Source organism: Panthera tigris, chromosome C1 (assembly GCF_018350195.1).
Source record: "Panthera tigris isolate Pti1 chromosome C1, P.tigris_Pti1_mat1.1, whole genome shotgun sequence".
In the NCBI taxonomy this organism is placed as follows: domain Eukaryota; kingdom Metazoa; phylum Chordata; class Mammalia; order Carnivora; family Felidae; genus Panthera; species Panthera tigris.
Window position 1 is genome coordinate 147,542,360 of NC_056667.1, and position 20,746 is coordinate 147,563,105.

General features: G+C 34.3%; 2 protein-coding genes across 20 annotated transcripts in view; both read right to left on the reverse strand.

The window, feature by feature from the left end:
- WDSUB1 (WD repeat, sterile alpha motif and U-box domain containing 1) overlaps positions 1–5,092 on the reverse strand; it is a 62,660-nt gene extending 57,568 nt beyond the window's left edge. Inside the window, exon 1 of the mRNA XM_042994537.1 lies at positions 4,932–5,092. The gene's annotated coding sequence lies outside the window, so the exon portion shown is untranslated. The remainder of the gene's footprint in view (positions 1–4,931) is intronic.
- A 1,139-nt stretch (positions 5,093–6,231) lies between these two features.
- BAZ2B (bromodomain adjacent to zinc finger domain 2B) overlaps positions 6,232–20,746 on the reverse strand; it is a 433,092-nt gene continuing 418,577 nt past the window's right edge. For all 19 annotated transcript variants that reach the window (XM_042994501.1, XM_042994503.1, XM_042994502.1 and 16 more), the window contains 4 exons: positions 17,192–17,338; positions 11,623–11,888; positions 11,226–11,369; positions 6,232–7,731 (listed from right to left, as the gene is read on the reverse strand). In XM_042994501.1, the coding sequence (XP_042850435.1) occupies positions 7,578–7,731; positions 11,226–11,369; positions 11,623–11,888; positions 17,192–17,338 (711 nt within the window). In that variant the 3' untranslated portion in view covers positions 6,232–7,577. The remainder of the gene's footprint in view (positions 7,732–11,225; positions 11,370–11,622; positions 11,889–17,191; positions 17,339–20,746) is intronic.

The window sequence follows — 20,746 nt, forward strand, 5'->3', positions numbered from 1 at the left end:
CGTCAAAGAAAAAATTAAAAAAAAAAGAATACCCTTAGAAATCGAGCTTGATATTTATTTTTAAAAAAATGTTTTTAATTTTGGGGCACCTAGGTGTCTCAGTTAGTTAAGCCTCCGACTTCAACTCAGGCCATGACCTCACGGTTCCTGAGTTTGAGCCCTGCATCTATCTGGCTGGCTGTCAGCACAGAGCCCACTTTGGATCCTCTGTCTCCCTCTCTCTCTGCCCCTCCCCTGCTCACTCTCTCTCAAAAATAAACATTTAGAAAAATTTAGTTAAAAAGTTAGAATTTTTTTTTAAGTTCAAGAATGAACTATCTACAATTTATACCCCACAACACTTTTATTTAGTCATCCAATGAGAACAACCCAAATGATTTTCACGTGTATGATCAAGGTAGAGAAACTACAAACAGATCTCATATTAATTTTGCTACTGCCTCTCTCTTGATTTAAACACTAAGGTGCAAAATTCTCTTCGACTGAAGATACAGAGGATCCAAATTAGCTTTTCCTGTAACCCTGCATGTAGCCAACTCCTTACCCACCACACCTCCAAGCACTACTTTTGCTGTAGTTAACTCATAGGTATATACAGGCCCCAGGAATACCTAAGAACTTTCAATATTTTCTGTTCAATATACCTGAGCTTTTTCTTTAGCAATATCAGCTGTCCCAACTAACTAGAGCAAATGCAAATGTTTCATCTCCTGAATATCAATTTGAAAATAAAATTTGGTTGAAATAAAATTTGGTGCAGTTTTTACCATCCCTAGAAAGCAGACAGGGTTAGATATGACAGTTACATAAAAAAAAAAAAAACCCAAAAAACAAAAAACAAAAAACTTCAAACATACACAAAGTTGAAGCTACTAATATGATTTAGATAAATTGCTTGATACTTTTCAAAACATGGAATTCAAATTCAGTATCTATAATAAATTGTTAGTGAAAAATAATACACACAAAAATTGAACATTTGTTGGAGGATGGGGAAGAAGAGTCCTCTGTCACTGCTGGTAGGTGTGTAAACTGGTGCAATCATCCGGAGAGTAATATGGCAAAAACGTGGAAAGTGTGCACATACCTAACTTGTATAGATCCTAGAGAAATTCTTATCGCAGTTAGTTTTCTACTGTTATGTAACAAATTACTCAAAACTGAGTGACTTAAAACAGTATTTATTATCTCATAGTTTCTGTAATAATTCAGTAACATGTAGAAATCAGTTCCATTTCTATACGCTAATAACAAGCTATTGAACAAAAATTAAGAAAATAATCCCATTTATAATGACATAAAAAAGAATAAAAAACCTAGGAATAAATTTAACCAAGGTGAAAGCCTTGTACACCAAAAACTATAAACATTGATTAAAGACACAAATAAATGGAAAGATATTCTGTGCTCACAGACTGGAAGAATATTGTTAAAATGACCATAGTGTCCAAAGCAATCTACAGATTCAGTACAATCCTCATCAAAATACCAATGGCGTTTTTCACAAAAAAGGAACAAACAATCCTAAAATTTGTATGGAACCACAAAGACCCGGAATAGCCAAAGCAATCTTGAGAAGGAATAACAAAGCTGAGGGCATTACACTTACTGATTTCAAACTATAATACAAAGCTATAGTAATCAAAACAGTATACTACTGGCATGAAAACAAACACATCAATGGAATAGAATAGAGGGCCCAGAAATAAAACCTATGCATATATGATCAATTAATCTATGACTAGGCAGGCAAGAATATGCAATGGGGAGAAGACAGTCTCTTTGATACATGGTGTTGGAAAAACTAGACAATTACATGAAAAATCATGAAATTGGACCATTATCTTATGCCATATACAAAAAAATTTACAAAATGGATTAACAACTTCAATGTGAGACCTAAAACCATAAAACTCTTAGAAGAAAACATAGCCAGTAAGCTGTTTGACATCAATCTTAGCAATATTTTTTGGAGCATTTTCCAGGCAACAAAAGCAAAAATAAACAAATGGGATTACATCAAATTAAAAAGCTTTTGCACAGTGAAGGAAACCACTAACAAACGAAAAGGCAACCTACTGCATGGGAGGAGATATTTGCAAGACATACATCCAATAAGGGATTAATATCCAAAATATATAAAGAATTCAAACAATGTAATATCAAAAAACAACCCAAGTAAAAAATGAGCAGAGGATTTGAATAGAAATTTTTCCAAAGGAGACATACAGATGGCCAATAGTCATGTGAAAAAGTGCTCAATATACTAATCAGGGAAATGCAAATCAAAACCAAAATGAGATATTACTTCACACTGATTAGATTGGTTATTATCAAAAAGACATAAAATAACAAGTATTGGCTAGGATGTGGAGAAAAGGGAGCCCTTATACACTGTTGGGAATATAAATTGGTGCAGCCACTATGGAAAACAGTATGGAGTTTCCTCAAAAAATTAAAACAATACCACAGGATCCAGCAATTCCATTTCTGGGTACTTATCTGAAGAAAACAAAAACACCAACTTGAAGAGGTGTATGCACCCTTATGTTCATTGTAACAACAGCCAAGATATAGAAGCAACCTAAATGTCTGTCAACAGATGAATGGACAAAGAAGATACGTTGTGTGCATACACACACACACACACACACACACACACACAATGGAGTATTAGCCACAAAAAAGGAATGAAATCTTGCCATTTGTGACAACATAGATGAACCTAGAGGGTATTATGGTAAATGAAATAAGTCAGACAAAGACAAATACCATATGATTTCACTTATATGTGGAGAAACAAAACACGCAAAACAGATTCATAGCTACAGGAAACACACCGTTACCAGAAGAGGAAGGGTTTGAGGGGGGCTGCAATAGGCAGGGGAATCAAGAGGTACAAACTTCCAGCTATAAAATAAAGTCATGGGGATATAATGTACAGCATAGGAACAGAGTCAATAATATTGTAATAGCTTCATATGGTGGCAGACAGTAACTACATTTCTCATGGAGATCAATTCATAGTATATACAAAATAAATCACTATGATGTACAATTGACGCTAATATGTAAACTATCCTTTAATTAAAAAAAAGCAACAACTCAGAAGTAGCTTGGTTGGGTAGTTTTGGCTCAGGGTCTTTAATGAAACTGTAGTCCAGATGTTGGCTGGGGCTCCAGTCATTTGAAAGTTTAACTCGGGCTGTAGGAGCCACTTCTAAGATGCTGCAGTCATTTGGCTTGCAAGCTGGTGCTAGCTATTGGCTGTTCCAGATGGGTATCCTCATAACACAATAGTTGGGCTTACCCAGAGCAAGTGATCCAAGAAAACAAGGTGGAAGCAGCAATGTATTTTATGACCTAGTCTGGGAATGCACAGGCCATCACTCTGCCATATTATGTTGGTCACCCAGGCTAACCTTGATACAATGTGGGAAAGGATTATACAAGAGCATGAATACCAGAAAGTGGAGATCATTTGGAAACATCCTGGAAACCGGCTTCCACACATAGGCCCATAGAAGATATGTATGACAATATTCACTGCAATATTAGATTTTCATTCTCAGAAAATTTGAAACCAAGTATGGTATGAGCCTGTGACGGAATACCTTGCAGCAATCAAAAGTAGTGAACTAGATGTACACATTACTTTTTGAAACTCGAAAGAAAAACAAATTTATAGCATAATGCAACTGATAAAGTTAAAAAAAACCCTGTTTTGCACACTGTATATTTGTAAAGATACACATGTTGCTAAATAAATATATAAAAGGCTAATTGGAAAGACACGTCAAAGTATTTGTACGTGGGGGGAAGGAAATCGAAGAGTTACTGAATGAAGAACTAGAAAAATAAAAGAAAGTCTTTGCAAGAACAATGTGAAGAATGTGACATGAATCGAGAGAGAAATTACCTCAATTGTATACAGTTGAGGCTTAACTTTTTTTTTCTTTAAGGTATAGTAGTGTGGCCCTCTCAGGTTTGGGAGATCTCTCACTAGAGCCAAGTTCCTAGTAGATAAGGCTCTATTAGTTTCCTAGTGTTGTATTTTTTTTTTTTTTTTATGAGTCATAATCCTATGGAAGGGAAATTTTGATTCTCTTAAAAATACTTACTCTGTCTCCTTGTTGGCATGAAATTCTTTTAACAGAACACAAACTTCCTTCATTTCTCAAATGGACATATTTAAGATACAAATAACCTTGAAGAGAGGGAGCCCACAAATAAAATTTACAGGAGGAGTAAATGATTGATACCAGATTTCCTGGTTGAGAATGTGTTTACGGGGTGGCTAAATGAATAGGACTTTAAATTTCTTGAAAGGGGATGAGGTTGGAGGTGATGGAAAAGAGAAGGAACACAGAGGGGGTGCATAAGGTACCAAGGACAGATTAGATCCTCATAATTTTGATTAAATTGATGATTTTAACAAATTTCGTTTGGGGGTTGAAACAAGAAAAAACAATCACCTTGCATTTACAGTAAGTTAGTTATGAGTTCAACGTGTACCCATAGATAAATTTTCACTGTTCAATTTTCACTACTGTTAACAACTAAATAAATATTGAATTATTCTTTACATATTTCAAACTGATGACTATTTTCTGTGTTTTCTGTGTTTCTATTACTCAGTTATTCTTGGTTGGTTACTCCTTGAGTGATAATCTAAATCTAAATATGTGGGGAAGCCACATATAATTTACAGAGCCATCAAAACTAAAGTGGAGAGTGTTCAGGTTTAAAGCCTAGTTTAAAGTATGTTGCGTATACTTGTTGTGTGACAGCAGAGGGTAAGGAAAATGTTATTATATTTAAAGTGAAAAAATGATACTGGTTGATTGTAGATATACCCAACCCAGGGTACTGTCAGTGCAAGAGTCATTCACAAAACAAAGGATCCACAAATGTATAGTAACAATAGTTACCCAGACCAATTGCACTTTTCCAATCATGTCCACTTCTTGAACGTCTACCCTTGGTGAGTAACAATAACGAAGACACTAATCTAAAGGAGCCACTATTGGACACCTGGGTGGCTCAGTTGGTTAAGTGGTTGATGTCAGCTCAGGTTATGATCTCACAGTCCGCAGGTTTGAGCCCTATGTCAGGCTCTGTGCTGACAGTTCAGAGCTTGGATCCTGCTTTGGATGCTGTGTCTCCTCTCTGCCCCTCTCCTGCTGGTACACTGTCTCTCTCTCTCTCTCTCTGTCTCTCTCTCTCAAAAGTAAATAAACATTAAAAAAATAAATAAAGGAGCCAGTATTTACCAAGATTTCCTTTTTTTTTCAGGGACATTTATTTTTAAAAGAAAATTATCACTCTTGAAAAATTGTACTTTGTGTGTTTAAGTATTTTATTTCTCATTTATGAGCTCCTCAGACACCAGACATATTATTATCAAGCTGCTTATATACCATCTAATATAAATTAATGTAAGCATGTATCATCCCTAAGGCACAACACCCCCATGAAGAAGACTCCCCATGGAGCATCTGGCAGTTCAATAAACACAGAAACCAGACACTTTATTCACAGCACCACCTTGTTCTTTTCTTCACATAGTCTTTTTGATGAAGCACCAGCCCCTTAAGGCATCAGTGCAGTATATGGTTAACAAAAACTGACATATTTACATAACAACAGCTGATTTTCATAGAAGTCTCCACAAACAATCTAGAAATTTTGGAAAATACTCAGTGGCTTCGAAGCATTTTAAAGTTAGTAATATTTTCTTCAAAACTTTTCTACTCTTGCTTCACTATTAAAACCATTCTCTAAGGACATCGTCTCAGGACCACATCTTCACTAGGCTGTACGCTCCACGATGGGTCTGTGCCTGTCTCGTTCACCACTGATTCCTCAGAGCCCAGCAAGGCATCAAATCATATTTCAAGAATGCTTGAATTGGTAGCTCACGACTTATTAGACTAATTCATAGGATCAACTTTGCTTATTGACAACTGGGTTATATGTCTACCAGTAGAGACATTTCTCATTCAGAACAAGACTTTTAAAATGTATTCTAAAATTTTCATATTGAAAATATGAAAAAAACAAACAATAAAATGCTGTTCAGAGATGTAAGTCACAACATTTGACTTAAAACCACCCTCCTCCATCCAGCCCACTGTCCTTTGAGCTACAGTCTGTTGTTCCTCCTTTATGATTTTGAAAAAATCAAATTTAAATGAACATTTTCAGGCTCATTAAGAAAAACTAAAAAACTAGTTTGTAAAAGTCTTTTATTGTATCCGTGCCACACATAGTAGTGAAAAATAACACTCCTAAAAAAAAGAATGCTACCTTTTTCACAACATTTTATTTTAAATAAAACTTCAAGTACTCTTACATAGGTACAAAAAAAATTCTGATCTATTTGCCTCCAACAGGCCACCACAACACACAGTAGATAAAACACAGTGGTTACAAATGTCTTTTAAATTTATTTCTGAGGCAAGGCAAATGGGAAGGAAATGTTTCTATGAAAAAATACTGTGTGTGTAGGAAATTGTCACAATTTTATTCCACATGGATACAAATGATTATACTTTAATTTAGGCCCTGGTGGCTTAAAATTATATAACAAAATAGAAAAATGGAAAACTAATATCCCCTACACCCTGTTTCAAAGGCAGGCACTACCAAGATCAAGGAGACGCCACAGTGTTGGTAGAGGATAATTACTGTACAAGCTGTATAGCTATAATTACCTTCAGACTAAAATAAAATGCTACAATCCTTCTAAGGCATAAACAATAATGTCTCCAAACAATATATACACATAATACATATTTAAAACAAGACTTAATATAAACAATAATGAACAGTATATACATGTCAATTTTTCTTCACTGTCTTGAAATACAATTTAACTACACAAGTGATGCAGCAACATATATATATATATATATATATATATATATATATATATATATATATAAATGTACTTGTAACTCTACAGTAAAGTTTATTTTTGGTGCTTTATAGCACATCAGTGTAAACAGTTTAACTTGGCTTTGTTTTATATTTTAAAACATTCCTTGTTGTATTTTCAAGATTTAAAGCAATTTTCTAGTTCTTCCTTTTCACAGAAAACGAAGATTCTGGATGTGGTTTAATCATAAATAATTCATAAAATTAAATACATTCACTAAAAAATAAACTACAAAGTAAAAAAATGAAAAATAGATATTTATTGAGAGGGAAAGGAGAACCATTTCCCACATTAGAGCTCTGGTGTTGAATATTCAGTGCGATTTGATATATTTTAATTGCTATTGCACTATAACACCCTTTCCTTTGAAAATTCTTTGGGTGTGCTTCCCTGTTCTACCTAAGTTAGCTGATAAATCACACAAACCAATAACCAAGGGCCTTGGTTGTTGTAGGAGTGAAGCCTTTAAAAATGGTATCATTCTTCTGATATTTTTTTTTTGTTTTTTTGTGATGCTTATTTTAAGGAAAAAAAAGTCATTATGTATGTGCCTTGCACATTTATGTAAATACAGTTCACATTGCTGGTCTCATTTGTCCTTGTTTAAAAGGAAAAAAAAAGAGAGGTTATTATAACTTCAGCTCACTTTGAAAATATCTGTCCACTTTTTTTCAAAATACTTCCTCATACTGTGGCCAGCTCTGCCTATATCAGAATCATCTTCATTAAATGTTTCACAGTTGTCAAAAACAAGCCTGACATCTACAGCAAAGGTTTCAAGGTTTGGATATCTGAAAGAAAACACATGATTTAGAGATTGTGTTTACAGGGTGGCTTTCTTTTATCAACAAATGAAGATGTAATAAAAGGTAAAAGGAAAAATAAAACTGAAAGAAAAAAAGATTAGGATAACTACATTTAAACTGACAGAAAACATATTGCACTTTCTTATAGATAAACATTTAAAACATTGCATGTGTTCTGAACCATGTAGGATTTAAAAAGATTAAATGGAAAAAAACCATTTCTCTGAAGATCAAGATATATTTCAACTAACTAGCCTTTTTCCCACATCCAATTTCCTGTCTGACCTGTACACAGTTCTCCGTCCCAAGACTCATCCCACTTGACTGATTTATTAGTTCCTCTGACCAACTGTGGTACCCTATCATTCATATTCAAAAATATTTAGTTGTGGGGCACCTGGGTGGCTCAGTTGGTTAAGCATTTGACTTTGGCTCAGGTCGTGATCTCACAGCTCGTGAGTTCGAGCCCCACATTGGGCTCTGTGCTGACAGCTCCAAGCCTGGAGCCTGCTTCAGATTCTGTGTCTCCCTCTCTCTCTGTTCTTCCCCTGCTCACGCTCTGTCCCTCTCTCTCTCAAAAATAAATAAACATAAAAAAAATATTTAGTCGCAATAATGTAAATACTTCCTATGCACTGTAAACGTTATACTTGCCCTGTAGCCTTTACACACATACATCTCAGGACATATTGCTCTGTGTTAAATCTGCCCCATTTCCCATTTCTGTTCTTTTCTCTTCAAATGTGCTCTTTTGCTAAAGCACTGGAGTGTGATTATCCAAAACAAGCCAAAAAAAAAAAAGTACGTGTTATCCCTTCATCAGAGGTAACATTATGAGGACCTGCCTTTCCATAAGAAGCACTGTGGCTTCAAGTTCTTTTTTGGCAGAATAAGTCCAATCCTCTTTCTCTGTAAGAACATGGAGAAAAGAACAGAAAGGTGAATGAATCTGCCTAAACTCATTAGTTAAAAAAAAAAAAAAAAAAAAAAAGAGTGGTTTGTTTGAAGCCAACTGAAGCCAAACCAATACAGTTCACAAGACGGCTTCTGGAAATTTAAATTAATTCTAGCTTACAGTAAGCTAGATACTAAAATAATTTACCTATTAGAAATACCCATGAAGTACACACTGAAGCTCTGAGACCTGGGAAAGTAGAATTATTTCTTTGATGGACTGTCTTGTATAGTCTTCCCCTTCTTCCCACTTCCATTCTACTATGTGCCGTAATAAAAGGAGTAACTTTTCTCTATCTGCAATGGGCTCACCAAATTAATTCAGAACTTATGTCACCTCACCTATTTTCCTGTTCTTCTGGGGATTATTTTTTAATGAAGGCAAATTCACATAAAATAAAGTTACCCATTTTAAGATGGCATTTAGTACATTCACGACATTTACTATTACCGTTTCTATCTAGTTCCAAAACCCTGCCATTATCCCCAAAGGAAACCCTGTATCCATTAAGCAGTTAACCCCCATCCCTCCCTATCTTGTCTCTGGCAACCACTAATCTGTCTTTCTCTGTGGATTTATCTACTCTGGAAGTTTAATATAAACGGAGTCATACAACATGTGTGGGAATAATTTTTATAAAATATTTTAAGGTTACTTTGAGAAATATTTACCTCTTTAGACTGTTCCTTACTGTAAGAGAAGGTTAATGATTTTTGCTGGGGAGACTAGAATTCTGGTGAAACAAATACTATTCTTATGTCTTGTCCCTCTTCCTTTACAGAAGGATGGAGCAGTATATGGAACCCAGAAAGAGTCGCTAAAGTAGGTACTTCCTCCACTCTACTTTGTACATTTCTAGTTTAAACATTTGAAATAATGTTTATGAGTTTTGGTTCCAACTTATTAGTTTGGGTTTAATCAAACAACTTGGATTTAGAAGGGTTTGAATCCACTAAATTTTGCCTCCCACACAGCTGGCATCACGAACAGGATTATAGAGAACTGCTTCCCTCTCTCTGCCTGCTTCTGCTGTGACTTCCTCCATTCACCAGGCCTCATTCTCAAAAGGGTGTGCTAATGTTTGGTAATGTCTACGCTCTGCCTTGGTGTTTATTTTGGGGATCTGGAGGCTTAGGTTGATCCTCCATCCAGGAATTGGAGACACATGTCAAGTCTTTCTGTGTAAGTCTTGTCGTGGCCATGTTGATCATAGAGCCCATGATGCTGCCCACCTAAACATCTCATTGTTTTGAAAGAAAAAAGCTAAAGAACTAGTTTATATCCAGACAGCAGCCATTGCTTTTTGGTTCACATTAGAACCAATAGTTTTAATAATTTTAAATGTTTTCTGATTTGGGGCAGATCCCTTCTATAATTTTTTAAAAAATAAAACAAAACAGACATAATCTTTTGAAAGGCTGACATTTCAGTCTCCAAAGAAATAAGTTAATCATTTGATCAGTCTCTCAAATCCTTTCATACATGTGAGAAGGACACTGATTATTAGGAGTTAAATTCTACTTAACTCTTCTACACTGAATGTAAATTATGGAGCACAGTGATTTTCACCAAAAGAACATTTAAGAGGAACTAAACAACATACTGCATTGTAAGGATAACAACACCACCACCACCACCAATAATAATGTGATTAAAATCTATCTTACGGTTATTCTTCAAAGTAAAATTCCTTCTTTCTCCATATTTTTTGTGACCTTGCCTGAAATTACGGTCACAGGGTAGATTAAGCTAAACCAGTATGAAGGAGTAAGAGGAGCAGAGGAGAATGGAGAAGAGAACACACAAGCTCCCAGCTCCTGGCCACTTACATGGGGGATGCTTTTGTGTGGGCTTATTTGGTAAGTGAACAGCCTCATTTTTGTGGCTCCAAAATGGGCCACTGTTCAGAACCAACTCAATTCCACTAACAGCTGCTACTTGCTGGTAGGAATTTGAAGTAGTCTAACCAATATCATTAACTGTGGCCAGGAAGTCACTTTATTCTTTGGGTAGGATCACAAAGAGAATGTGGTAGAGAAGAGCAAATAGTTTTCTTTCACATTTTAAGAAGTAAATTTTTAGTATTCTCCAAGACCTCACAAGAAAACTTTTAATATTTAAAATTTCCAATGACCTTCTCTCTCTACATTATAACAATCTGAAAATATTACAGTCAATTTTTATTAAATCCACACGAGGTGTTATCAATATTCCGCTGATGTATGATAAAAGCTCTCAATTATGTTATTTATTTACTTACTTTGGGAGACTTCCCTGTTACTTTTCTTTACCTCTTAGGCTGGGTCAGGTGGCCTTCAATGTCAAAAGCAGCTTTATCACACTGCTTTTCCATTGTTCAAAAAATTCTAATTGACTTGTCTAACCAAACACACATACAGACAGACATATACACACACACCCCTCCAAAGTTAGGGCTTTTATTTAATGTGTCTTTGGCTCACTAGAGGACTACCCAACACATATTAAGCATTCAATAAATACTGAATTGAAATGATTTACTTACTGCCCACTACTTAATTTCTCTCTAATTGTGGAAAAATCCATAGGCTTCTTAATAACTTTCTTATAACCAGGAACGAGTTTCAAGTTTACAGGAAGTAGAAAAGGCCACGCATCCTCATGAGTTTCCATTTCAGTAAGGATCATACTAAAAAAAAAAAATAATATTTGAAGTCAGTATCTATGCTTTAGAATTATCTATTTTTATTAAAAACTTAGCTTTTATAATCCTTCAAGTAAAAACAATGCAAATTCATTTATTAAAAGAGATGAAATACATTTACTGATATTGTAGACTGTACATTTTCCTATCTGTCGAAAGTTGTCCAAAAGTCACCTTTAACACAGTGGGAAGTTTCTAAACAAAAAAAATGAGTACGTGTGTCTGAAATAATTAATACCTGCAAAGAGCGAGGTCTTTGGAGTCATCTCTTTTAGGTTTCTTAACAGAAGTAGAACTTTCCTGTTTTGACAAGTTAATAGAAGTGTTTTCCTCTATTTTTCTTTTTTTCAGGTCTTTGTTTCCTCTTTTCAGTGAACTATTTGTAGATGCAGAGTCTTCATCTTCAGTATCCCCTGTTAAAGTTCCTTTCTTGCCTTTCTTTGACTCATTAGTCTTTTTTCCTTTGACATGAAGTTTTTTGATTTTTAGAGTTTGACCACTTGCCTTTAATTAAAAAAAATAAATAAATAAGAAAATAACCATCTACAGACCTTTTATTACTTTAGCGGCACCTGGGTGACCCCGCTGGTTGAGCATCCGACTTTGGCTCAGGTCATGATCTCACTGTTTGTGGGTTCAGGCCCCGTGTTGGGCTCTGTGCTGACAGTGTGGAGCCTGGAGCCTGCTTTGGCTTCCTTCTCTCTCTGCCTCTCCCCCCCTCACGCTCTCTCTCCCTCTCTCCCTCTCTCTCTCAAAAATAAATAAACATTAAAGTTTTTTTTTTAATTATGTAAGTCTAACAGGACAAAAAGAATATTATCTCTGATCTAGAAGGCTGATAATTTTATTTTTAATAGAGATTTATGAATTTGTTTTCCCATAAGGTTAAAATCTAATAAAGCATGAAAAATCTATCTTAAGAATTCTTAAAATTCGAAGATGTTGATTTATGGTAATCTATCTTTGGTACTAAAGAACTTAGCAGTATTCCTTTAGTGTAGTCACTAACCAAACGAGTTTAAAGGTACAAAAGGACTATCTTTGAGAACACAGTTAGGAACAAAGGTGAAAATGAACAAAAATATAGACCTTATTAATAAGATACTTGAAGAGGTAGTTGAAAAGCTAGGCTAAAACATGAAAAATAGCTCAGAAAGTGTCAAATAAAGGAAAGTCCTTTATATGTGATTAAATCTACTGGAAATTGATATATCTCTGTTTTTTTAAGATAAAGAAAAAAAAAACATTTGCTATGAAAAGAGAGTTCCATAAAATTGTGGTTCTCAGGTGTGAATAAAGCAATGGTGAAAAATGAGAGAGAGAGAGAGAGAGAGAGAGAGAGAGAGAATGTCTGTTTTTGCAGCAAACAATAGACATAGTATAAAAGAGATCACATTTGAAATTTAAGGTTACGAATTCTAGCTATAGCTCTGTCAGTGACTAGCTATGGAATTTGCACAAAAATGTCTGAGGCCCTATTTTGTCATCTGTAAAATTAGAAAAGTAAGCCACACAATTGGTAAGGTCATTCTAGCTCTAAAATTACATGAACAAAAATCTCAGTGTGGCCTTCTGCAATGTAACTACAACTGTAGACAGCACATTGATGTAACAATGAGCCCCCATCCTTCATCTAGAAATAGGGAAACAAGTCTGTATTTTGAGAGTTAAATGTTATAATAAATATAATGGATCCTAGGAGAGAGATAGGCAGTCACTGGTAATGCACGATTTTGTTTTGGTTTTCCAGAATAGTGCTAACCTTCTTTCAAAAAATGATTTTTTCTCCTACCCAGACTGTTAAAAATTCTTAGACCGCAGAGTCAGATATTTGGTCTAGGCTTAATCTAAAGTTGGCTCTATTCTTGAAAGAGTTGGCTGAAAACATTACTTTGGAGTATTTCATATTAATTTCTTTGACAATTTCATGAACTCTGCTATTAACATTTTAAAATAATTGCTCTTAAGCAATTAAAATTATTTGGTTCTCTATTGGGAAGTTAGAAATATAGTTAAGGAGATATTTTAATTGCCTGAAATAATAAAGCAAACTATCAATCTGATACCTTCCCCATATCATATCAAAGAATCACTACCCCCTTGTCACTAAAATAATTAAAATGTTTTACTAAGTCTCCTTTCCATTTAGTTTATTAATTTTTATTCACTAATATCTGATATTCTGAGTTTTCATATAGCCTGACCTTCTAGCACTCTTAAATCATAAGAAAACAGAAAGAGGATGCTTAATATAATGATGAAAAAGTCCATTTAATGAAGATTAAATTAAGTTAGATTGAATAATTATGCCACTTAACAAGGACAATATTTCATGAATATGGGCCAAAACTTCTAGTTCTTTATGTGAACTAAATTATTACTTGGGATAATTTTCTAATAAACTCATAACTACAGTAGGAAAACATGAAACTTAAATCACAGAATCAAAAGGTTTTTGTGATGTTTCAAAAAGACAATGAAGTTTATACATTTCTTTAATAAATAATGTTTATCAGCTTGCCTCATTACACTGTACACATACACACACACACACACATATATCTATATATTATATTTTCATTGTAGAAAGAGAGACAGTATGCGAGTGAGCAGAGGAGAGGGAGAGAGAGAATCTTTAATTAATTAAATTAATTAAATAATGATAAATGTATATTAATAACATTAACTTTAAAAATCTTTTTATGGGGTGCCTGGATGGCTCAGTCAGTTAAGCAACTGACTTCGGCTCAGATCATGATCTCATGGTTCGTGAGCTTGAGCCCCTCATTGGGCTCTCTGCTGTCAGCGTGGAGCCCACTTCAGATCCTCTGTACCCCTCTCTGTCCCAAAAATAAATAAACATTAAAAAGTCTTTTTACATCAAAATCAAATGTTTAATATTTTTATTGCTATAAGAAATGTAACATCTAATTCACTACATTAAATAAACAAAGAGAGCAGAGGCTTAGAAATCTGCATTACATAAAAGCACTTGGATTAGATCACAGGGTTTAGGATTCTTAGACCACTGCTTGAATGGAGTGATATAATTTAAGCAAATTTACTGAAAATAAACCTCCTATAGTCTACCAGATGATTAACAAGAATTAACACACCAATTTGTTAGTAATTCGTGAAGCTTTAAAGAAGATTTCTATAAGTTGACAGTTAAGAAGCTAAAACATAATTTATGTACAACCAGTGAAAATTATTATTGAACTACACTTAACTAGATAGGATAAAATAATCAAGTAATGAAAAATTAAGAAGTGATTACTAGCGAATATAATGCAAGGCATAACCATCTGCTATTTTATAAAATATAAACATATAATAAAAGAAAAGATATTATATATTATAAAAGTAAAATATAATAAAAATAAAATATAAATAATACAAATAAAACGTAATAAAGTATTATATACATATGTCACCAAACTTTAAAGTCATAAAAACTCTCACACACATGACTATATTTGATCTTCTAAAACCTCTATAAATTAGATACTATCCCATTTTACAGATAACCCTGAAGCTAAGAATGTGGTCCAATGTTTATAAATCAGGGAGGTGAGAAAAACCACCAAGGGACCGAAAAAGAGCAAAGGCAGGTAGACAACCAGTTAAGTATGGTATCTTAGAAGCCAAGTAGAAACGGGGTTTTAAGGAGAGGAAGTGCTCCACTCTATTAAATGTAACTAATAGGTTAGATGAGGTCAAAGCACTGATCACTGAGTTGAGCAATGTGGAAGTCATTTGTGGTCATAATAAGAGCACTTCTGGAGAAGCTGTGGAAGTACAAATCTTACTGGAGTAAGTTCAAGAGTGATTTGGAGGAGAAAAAACAGAACCAGAACAGAAAACTTTCCACAAGTTCTTCTATAAAGAAAAGGGGGAAAATGGAGGCAGTGGAACAAGGAAGAAGTGAGGCCAGAAGAGGGTTTTTGTTTAGTTTTTTCAAGATGGAAGGAAGGAGGCTGGATGGAATGTTAGTAGGCTGATGAGAAGAACCCAGGGGAGAAAGAAAAACTGATGATGGTGCAGGAGAAGAGAGAACTGTTGGTCATACTCCTAAGGAAGTGAGGGGGGGGTGCCTTGGGTGGCTCAGTTGGTTGAGCACCCAACTTTTGATTTTGGCTCCGGTCATGATCTCACAGTTGGTCATGAGATTGAGCCCCACACTGGCTCAAAGCTGAGCATGGAGCCTGCTTCAGATTCTCTCCCTCTACCTCTCTTTGCCCCTCCCCTGCTTACATTTTCTTTCTCTCTTGCTCTCAGAAGAAGAAGAAGAAGAAGAAGAAGAAGAAGAAGAAGAGGAAGAAAAAGAAGGAGGAGGAGGAGGAGGAGGAGGAGGAGGAAGAGAGAGGGGATGGGTTCCTCAAACCAACTTAGAGCCACTAGTAGTTCATGGAAACAGGAGAGAAGGGAGAGTATGTAAGCACACATACAGGAAGGATGGTGGATGTAGTGGCAAATTCTTACGATCTTTTCTTCTGGCTGCTTCTATTTTCACAGGGAAATGGAAGTAAGGTCATCAGTTGAGAATACAGATGGAGGAGACAGAGCTGGAGGTAAATCATCAGGCACCATTAAAGGCCTTCTTAATGACTTGAATTTAAAGGGCTGGGTGTTTATTCCAACCACATTCAGATATAAAAATATAGGTGCTGGAGAAGTCAAAGTTGGATTAGCCAGAATCATGGTTTTCCTAAGTGAAAGAGCGGCAAAGAGGATAAAGGTGGATACAGTGATTATGATAATGAAATGTTGACACATTACAAGCTAGGTTAGGAGAAAAGAAAGGACCTGAAGGGGGAGGGGGTCTTCAGATAAACGGTGAAAAGGTCTTCAGATAAACGGACTGGAGGCCAAAGGACTGTTGGAGTTAGAGTGAGAAAGGGGGTAGACAGAAGAGAAAGGATGTGGTGAACAGATGCGTGTCTGGAATTTACTTTATGGAGAGGCAGCAGTTACTGGTAATGATTAATGATAGCTAGTGGTCAAGAGATTAAACACGGGAAGGGAGTGCCCAAGTTAGGAAACACCTAACAAAGACTCTGGCCCTCAGTACACACTGACACTTTCACACTTCTTACTTCTTACTTTCTAATTCTATTATCATGTTGCTTCTCTTTAATCAATCGGTATGAGTGTCCACAGGTTTCTAATTTAAATGTGACCAGAAAGTGACTTAAAATATATATGCTTGTTACCATGACCTAACAACTTAACTCCTTAGATATATACCCAAGTGAAAACATTTATTCATACAAAAACTTGTGTATGAATGTTTCACAGCAGCATTATTCATGGTAGCCAAACCATGGCAACAACCCAAATGTTCACTAACTGAAGAATGGATAAACAAAACGTGGTATATCCATATAATGGATTATCATTTGACTATAAAAAGGAAGTACTAATACATGCTAGAACATGAATGAACCCCAAAAATATTGTGCTAATGCAAGAAGTCAGGCACAAAAGGCAGTATATTGTAATGACCAGAATAGGTAAATCCATTGAGACAGAAAGTAGACTAGTGGTTGCCAAAGGCTAAGGGGAGACGAGGAAATGGGGAGTGACTGCTCATGGGTACAAAGATATACTTTTTTAGGGTTGTGAAAATGCTGTGGAATTAAATAGTGCCAATGGTTGTACAACTTTGTGAATATTATAAAAACCACCGAATTGTGTACTTTAAAAAGGTGATTTTTATGACTTATGAATTATATCTTTAAAAAATCTCCATACGACTCTGCATTTTGATTTGGCAATTAAAAAATTTAGTGTTAGATCAGTCTTACCTTAGCAATGCAAGCTGGACAAAACCAGTCCCCATCTGGTATGGTTGTAATCTTGGGTCTATGGCAGTATGTGTGACAGCCTTTGTCACAACCATCACAAAGCAGGAGCAGTTCTTCATTATCTCCCTTTCGACAGATCTGGCAATACTATAATACATGAGAAATCATTTAAAATTAACTCTCTGCTATGAAGAAGAGTTATTGGGATATTAAACACACCATAATTCCTAATTTATATTAGTAACAAACATTCCGCTTGCTAACAAATATACAGTAGCCATACACATCTATGTATCTCTCATTACACAGATATGGACCACATGACGGGTGAGCAGTTCAATTGGGGTAAATGCACATTTCGGGTACACTGCAAAGAACAAAGCTAGAGGTTGAATGCCTGCACACACTTCAGAAGCATGTACACATTAACATATGAAATAATTAACATGACATTAGAGCACATAAAGCAATGAGTAGCTTTAATACATGGTGTTTTAATTTTTAATGTATTTCATCTTTTGCTTATCTTAGTATCCTCATGATATCCTGAGAAAGAAATAAGTAAGAGTTAGAGTAATTTTTAAGATAAAAAATAGGAAACTTGTATTAGTATCAAAATTACATATGGTAATAAAAAGATGACCCTATATATTGACTAAGTTATCCATCTATTTTTTGTGATTGATTAAAAAATGTGTCCAAACCAGAAAACTTTGGAATTCAACCCAAATCAAACAAATGTGTCACAAGTGCAGAAAATGGATCCCACAAAATGTAAAGAGGAGAAAAGTGATACAATAAATTAAATCAAATAATTTAATTAGTTATGATTTATTTTGTAGAACAAAATAAAATTACTTCTCTGTGAAAAAGTTTCTAATGTCATTAAGAACTTTAAAATCTATAAGGAGAGTTTTCCCCCCATGCATGCATATTCTGTATAACAAGTTTCACAAAGGGAAAGAAACAAAGTCAGATAAGAAAAACTTTCAGGATGGCTTTATAAACTGTATTTTGACCTTTAGTTTATATTCTCAGTCACGGTAGTAAATGTCTTGTAGTAAATGTCTTGTAATCAATATTTAAAAAAATGGAAACATTTAAACTTTAAAGCATACCAATTTAAAGTTATATATTTATCCTCTTAAAAACAAAATAGCTTAACTGCTCAAACTTATTTTTAAAATTTTCAATATAACAGTAAACCTTAAACTGGGAAAGTCTAAAATAGTGTTATATAACTCAATATGTACAATGATAGCTTAAAAATTTTATCAAATTGCAGATACACACTCTTCAGCTTAAAAATCTATCAAATATATGTAAAATACATAACACTAAAATTGGCATGTGTGCTAGGAGCAAAAACAGCAGAAGTTAACATTCCAACAGTAAGTATTTATTTTATGACCTTTCCTAACACCGTATCACTAAATACCTCAGCATGGTATTATTTCTCCAAATTTAAACTACAGCTTTAAAACTTCCACTGTAAAAACATTCATTGCGAAATAACATTTGGAAGGTTATATTTAAATCCCTATAACAGTAAAATTAAAACATCAGATTCACGAACATTAAGTAAATTCTGTTTCTATAACAGATAACTAAAAATACTATAAAGTGTGTCTTACATCTCACATTTATGATTGAAAAATAAAATTATTTTCTGATACTTATTAAGAAAGGATGGCGATTATCAAGCCTATAACACTTGAAAAATCACAGCAGTAGCTCATAATATGCTAGAGCAAATGTAGAGCATAACAGTAGATATTGCGTATGCTTAACATTACCAACAATATAAAGCAAACTGTGGACAGAGAATTATCTAGAGGCAGATTATGATAGCTTCTTCTTTTCTTGGTAAGCCTGATCTCTGACAAATGAGGAATATCTAAGGGTAACTGAATACTTTAATTTTGATAGGATTTGTTATGAGGATTAGTATAGGCACTATTACATTACTAGTTAACAGTTAAAAAGTGCTCATTAATCTTTGAAAATGAAACTATGCCTTCTTTCAAAGATCGTTTCATAGAAAATAATGTATTATTAAATATTAAAAAATGAAGATTATAACATGAAATTAAATAATAAATGTATATTAATAACATGCAAAACAGTTTACGAATTTGCTAAAAATGACATAAAGCTTTTAATTGCAGTAAGTATGCTAATGTAAAGGCAGATTTTGGTAACAAGCTCTGGGTTTCTATATATAAATTACAACAAAACTGACCACACTGCAATGACTATTATGGTATGAGAAAAATAATGGTTTGATGTAGGAATTCAATTGTTTTTAATCATTACAGCCTAGATTTCACTGAATAGGTTTCTCCAAGGTGATTTTAAAACTGGTTTTAATATTAAATTCTAGAAGAAAAATTCTTTTTGCCTGGTAAAAATGCTACCAGATGAACAGAACAATGCCTTAAAATTTATGGTAAATCATAGTATGGATTGGAAAAGACCTAAAAATGAGAAGATTGTGAAAACTGCAGATTCATTATTCCATGGATATTTTATGAAGAAGGGAAAAACCACAGAAGAAAAAAAACCACATTTTTTTCTTCACAGAAGTAAAGAAAAACCATATTTATTTGTAGGAATGAATTAAGTAGTCTAAACTTAGAGATGAAAATGAGGGCAGGAATGCTAAATTATTTCAGGATCACTTCTTTTCTTTCGAAGTCATTAATAAAAATATATCTCAAATGTTTGGATTTTAAAGCTAATCTGTAATTCAAAAGCAAATGATAAATTAAGCCATAAAATTTCACATATTATAAATATTTCTATATACGATATATAAGAAGCAAGAGGGACATGAACATGACTTAAAATAAGTACCTCCCTGGAGGATATATGGAATATAGCTTTTATTTTGAGTATACTGTATTTGGTGCCTGGTACAAAGTAGAGGCCACTACAGGATAATAACTACTTGGGCTTGAGCAAAGAGGTGAAAAACTAGTTTTTAACTGTGAGTGGAAAAAATAAAACATCTATTCTCATCAGCTATATCCCATGTCAAATATACAACATCAAGCGCACAAACTAAGAGCTCTTGCTTATCGTGTATTTACTAATCTAAGCATTTCTCAGCATTACAAAAGAAGAAAAAGAAAATTGATAGAAATATAAAGACATTTTAAGAATGCAGTGAATGGCTGTGCCTGGGTGGCTCAGTTAGTTAAGCGTCCGACTTTAGCTCAGGTCATGATCTCACGGTTTGTGAGTTTGAGCTCTGCATCGGGCTTTGTGCCGACAGCTCAGAGCCTGGAGCCTGCTTCACATTTTGTGTCTCCCTCTCTCTCTGCCCCTCCCCCACTCATGCTTTGTCTGTCTGTCTCTCTCAAAAACAAACATTAAAAATTTTTTAAAAAAATATTAAAGAATGCCGTGAATGTCTGTAGCAGATAATGTTAGCAACTGGAATGTTTACACGTGTGAAAGGGTCTTCAAAATATTTAGATTAACAGCTATTATGTTGACAGAATACAGAAAACAACTTCAGTCAGAGTTATAAACAATATTCAATGGAATGCG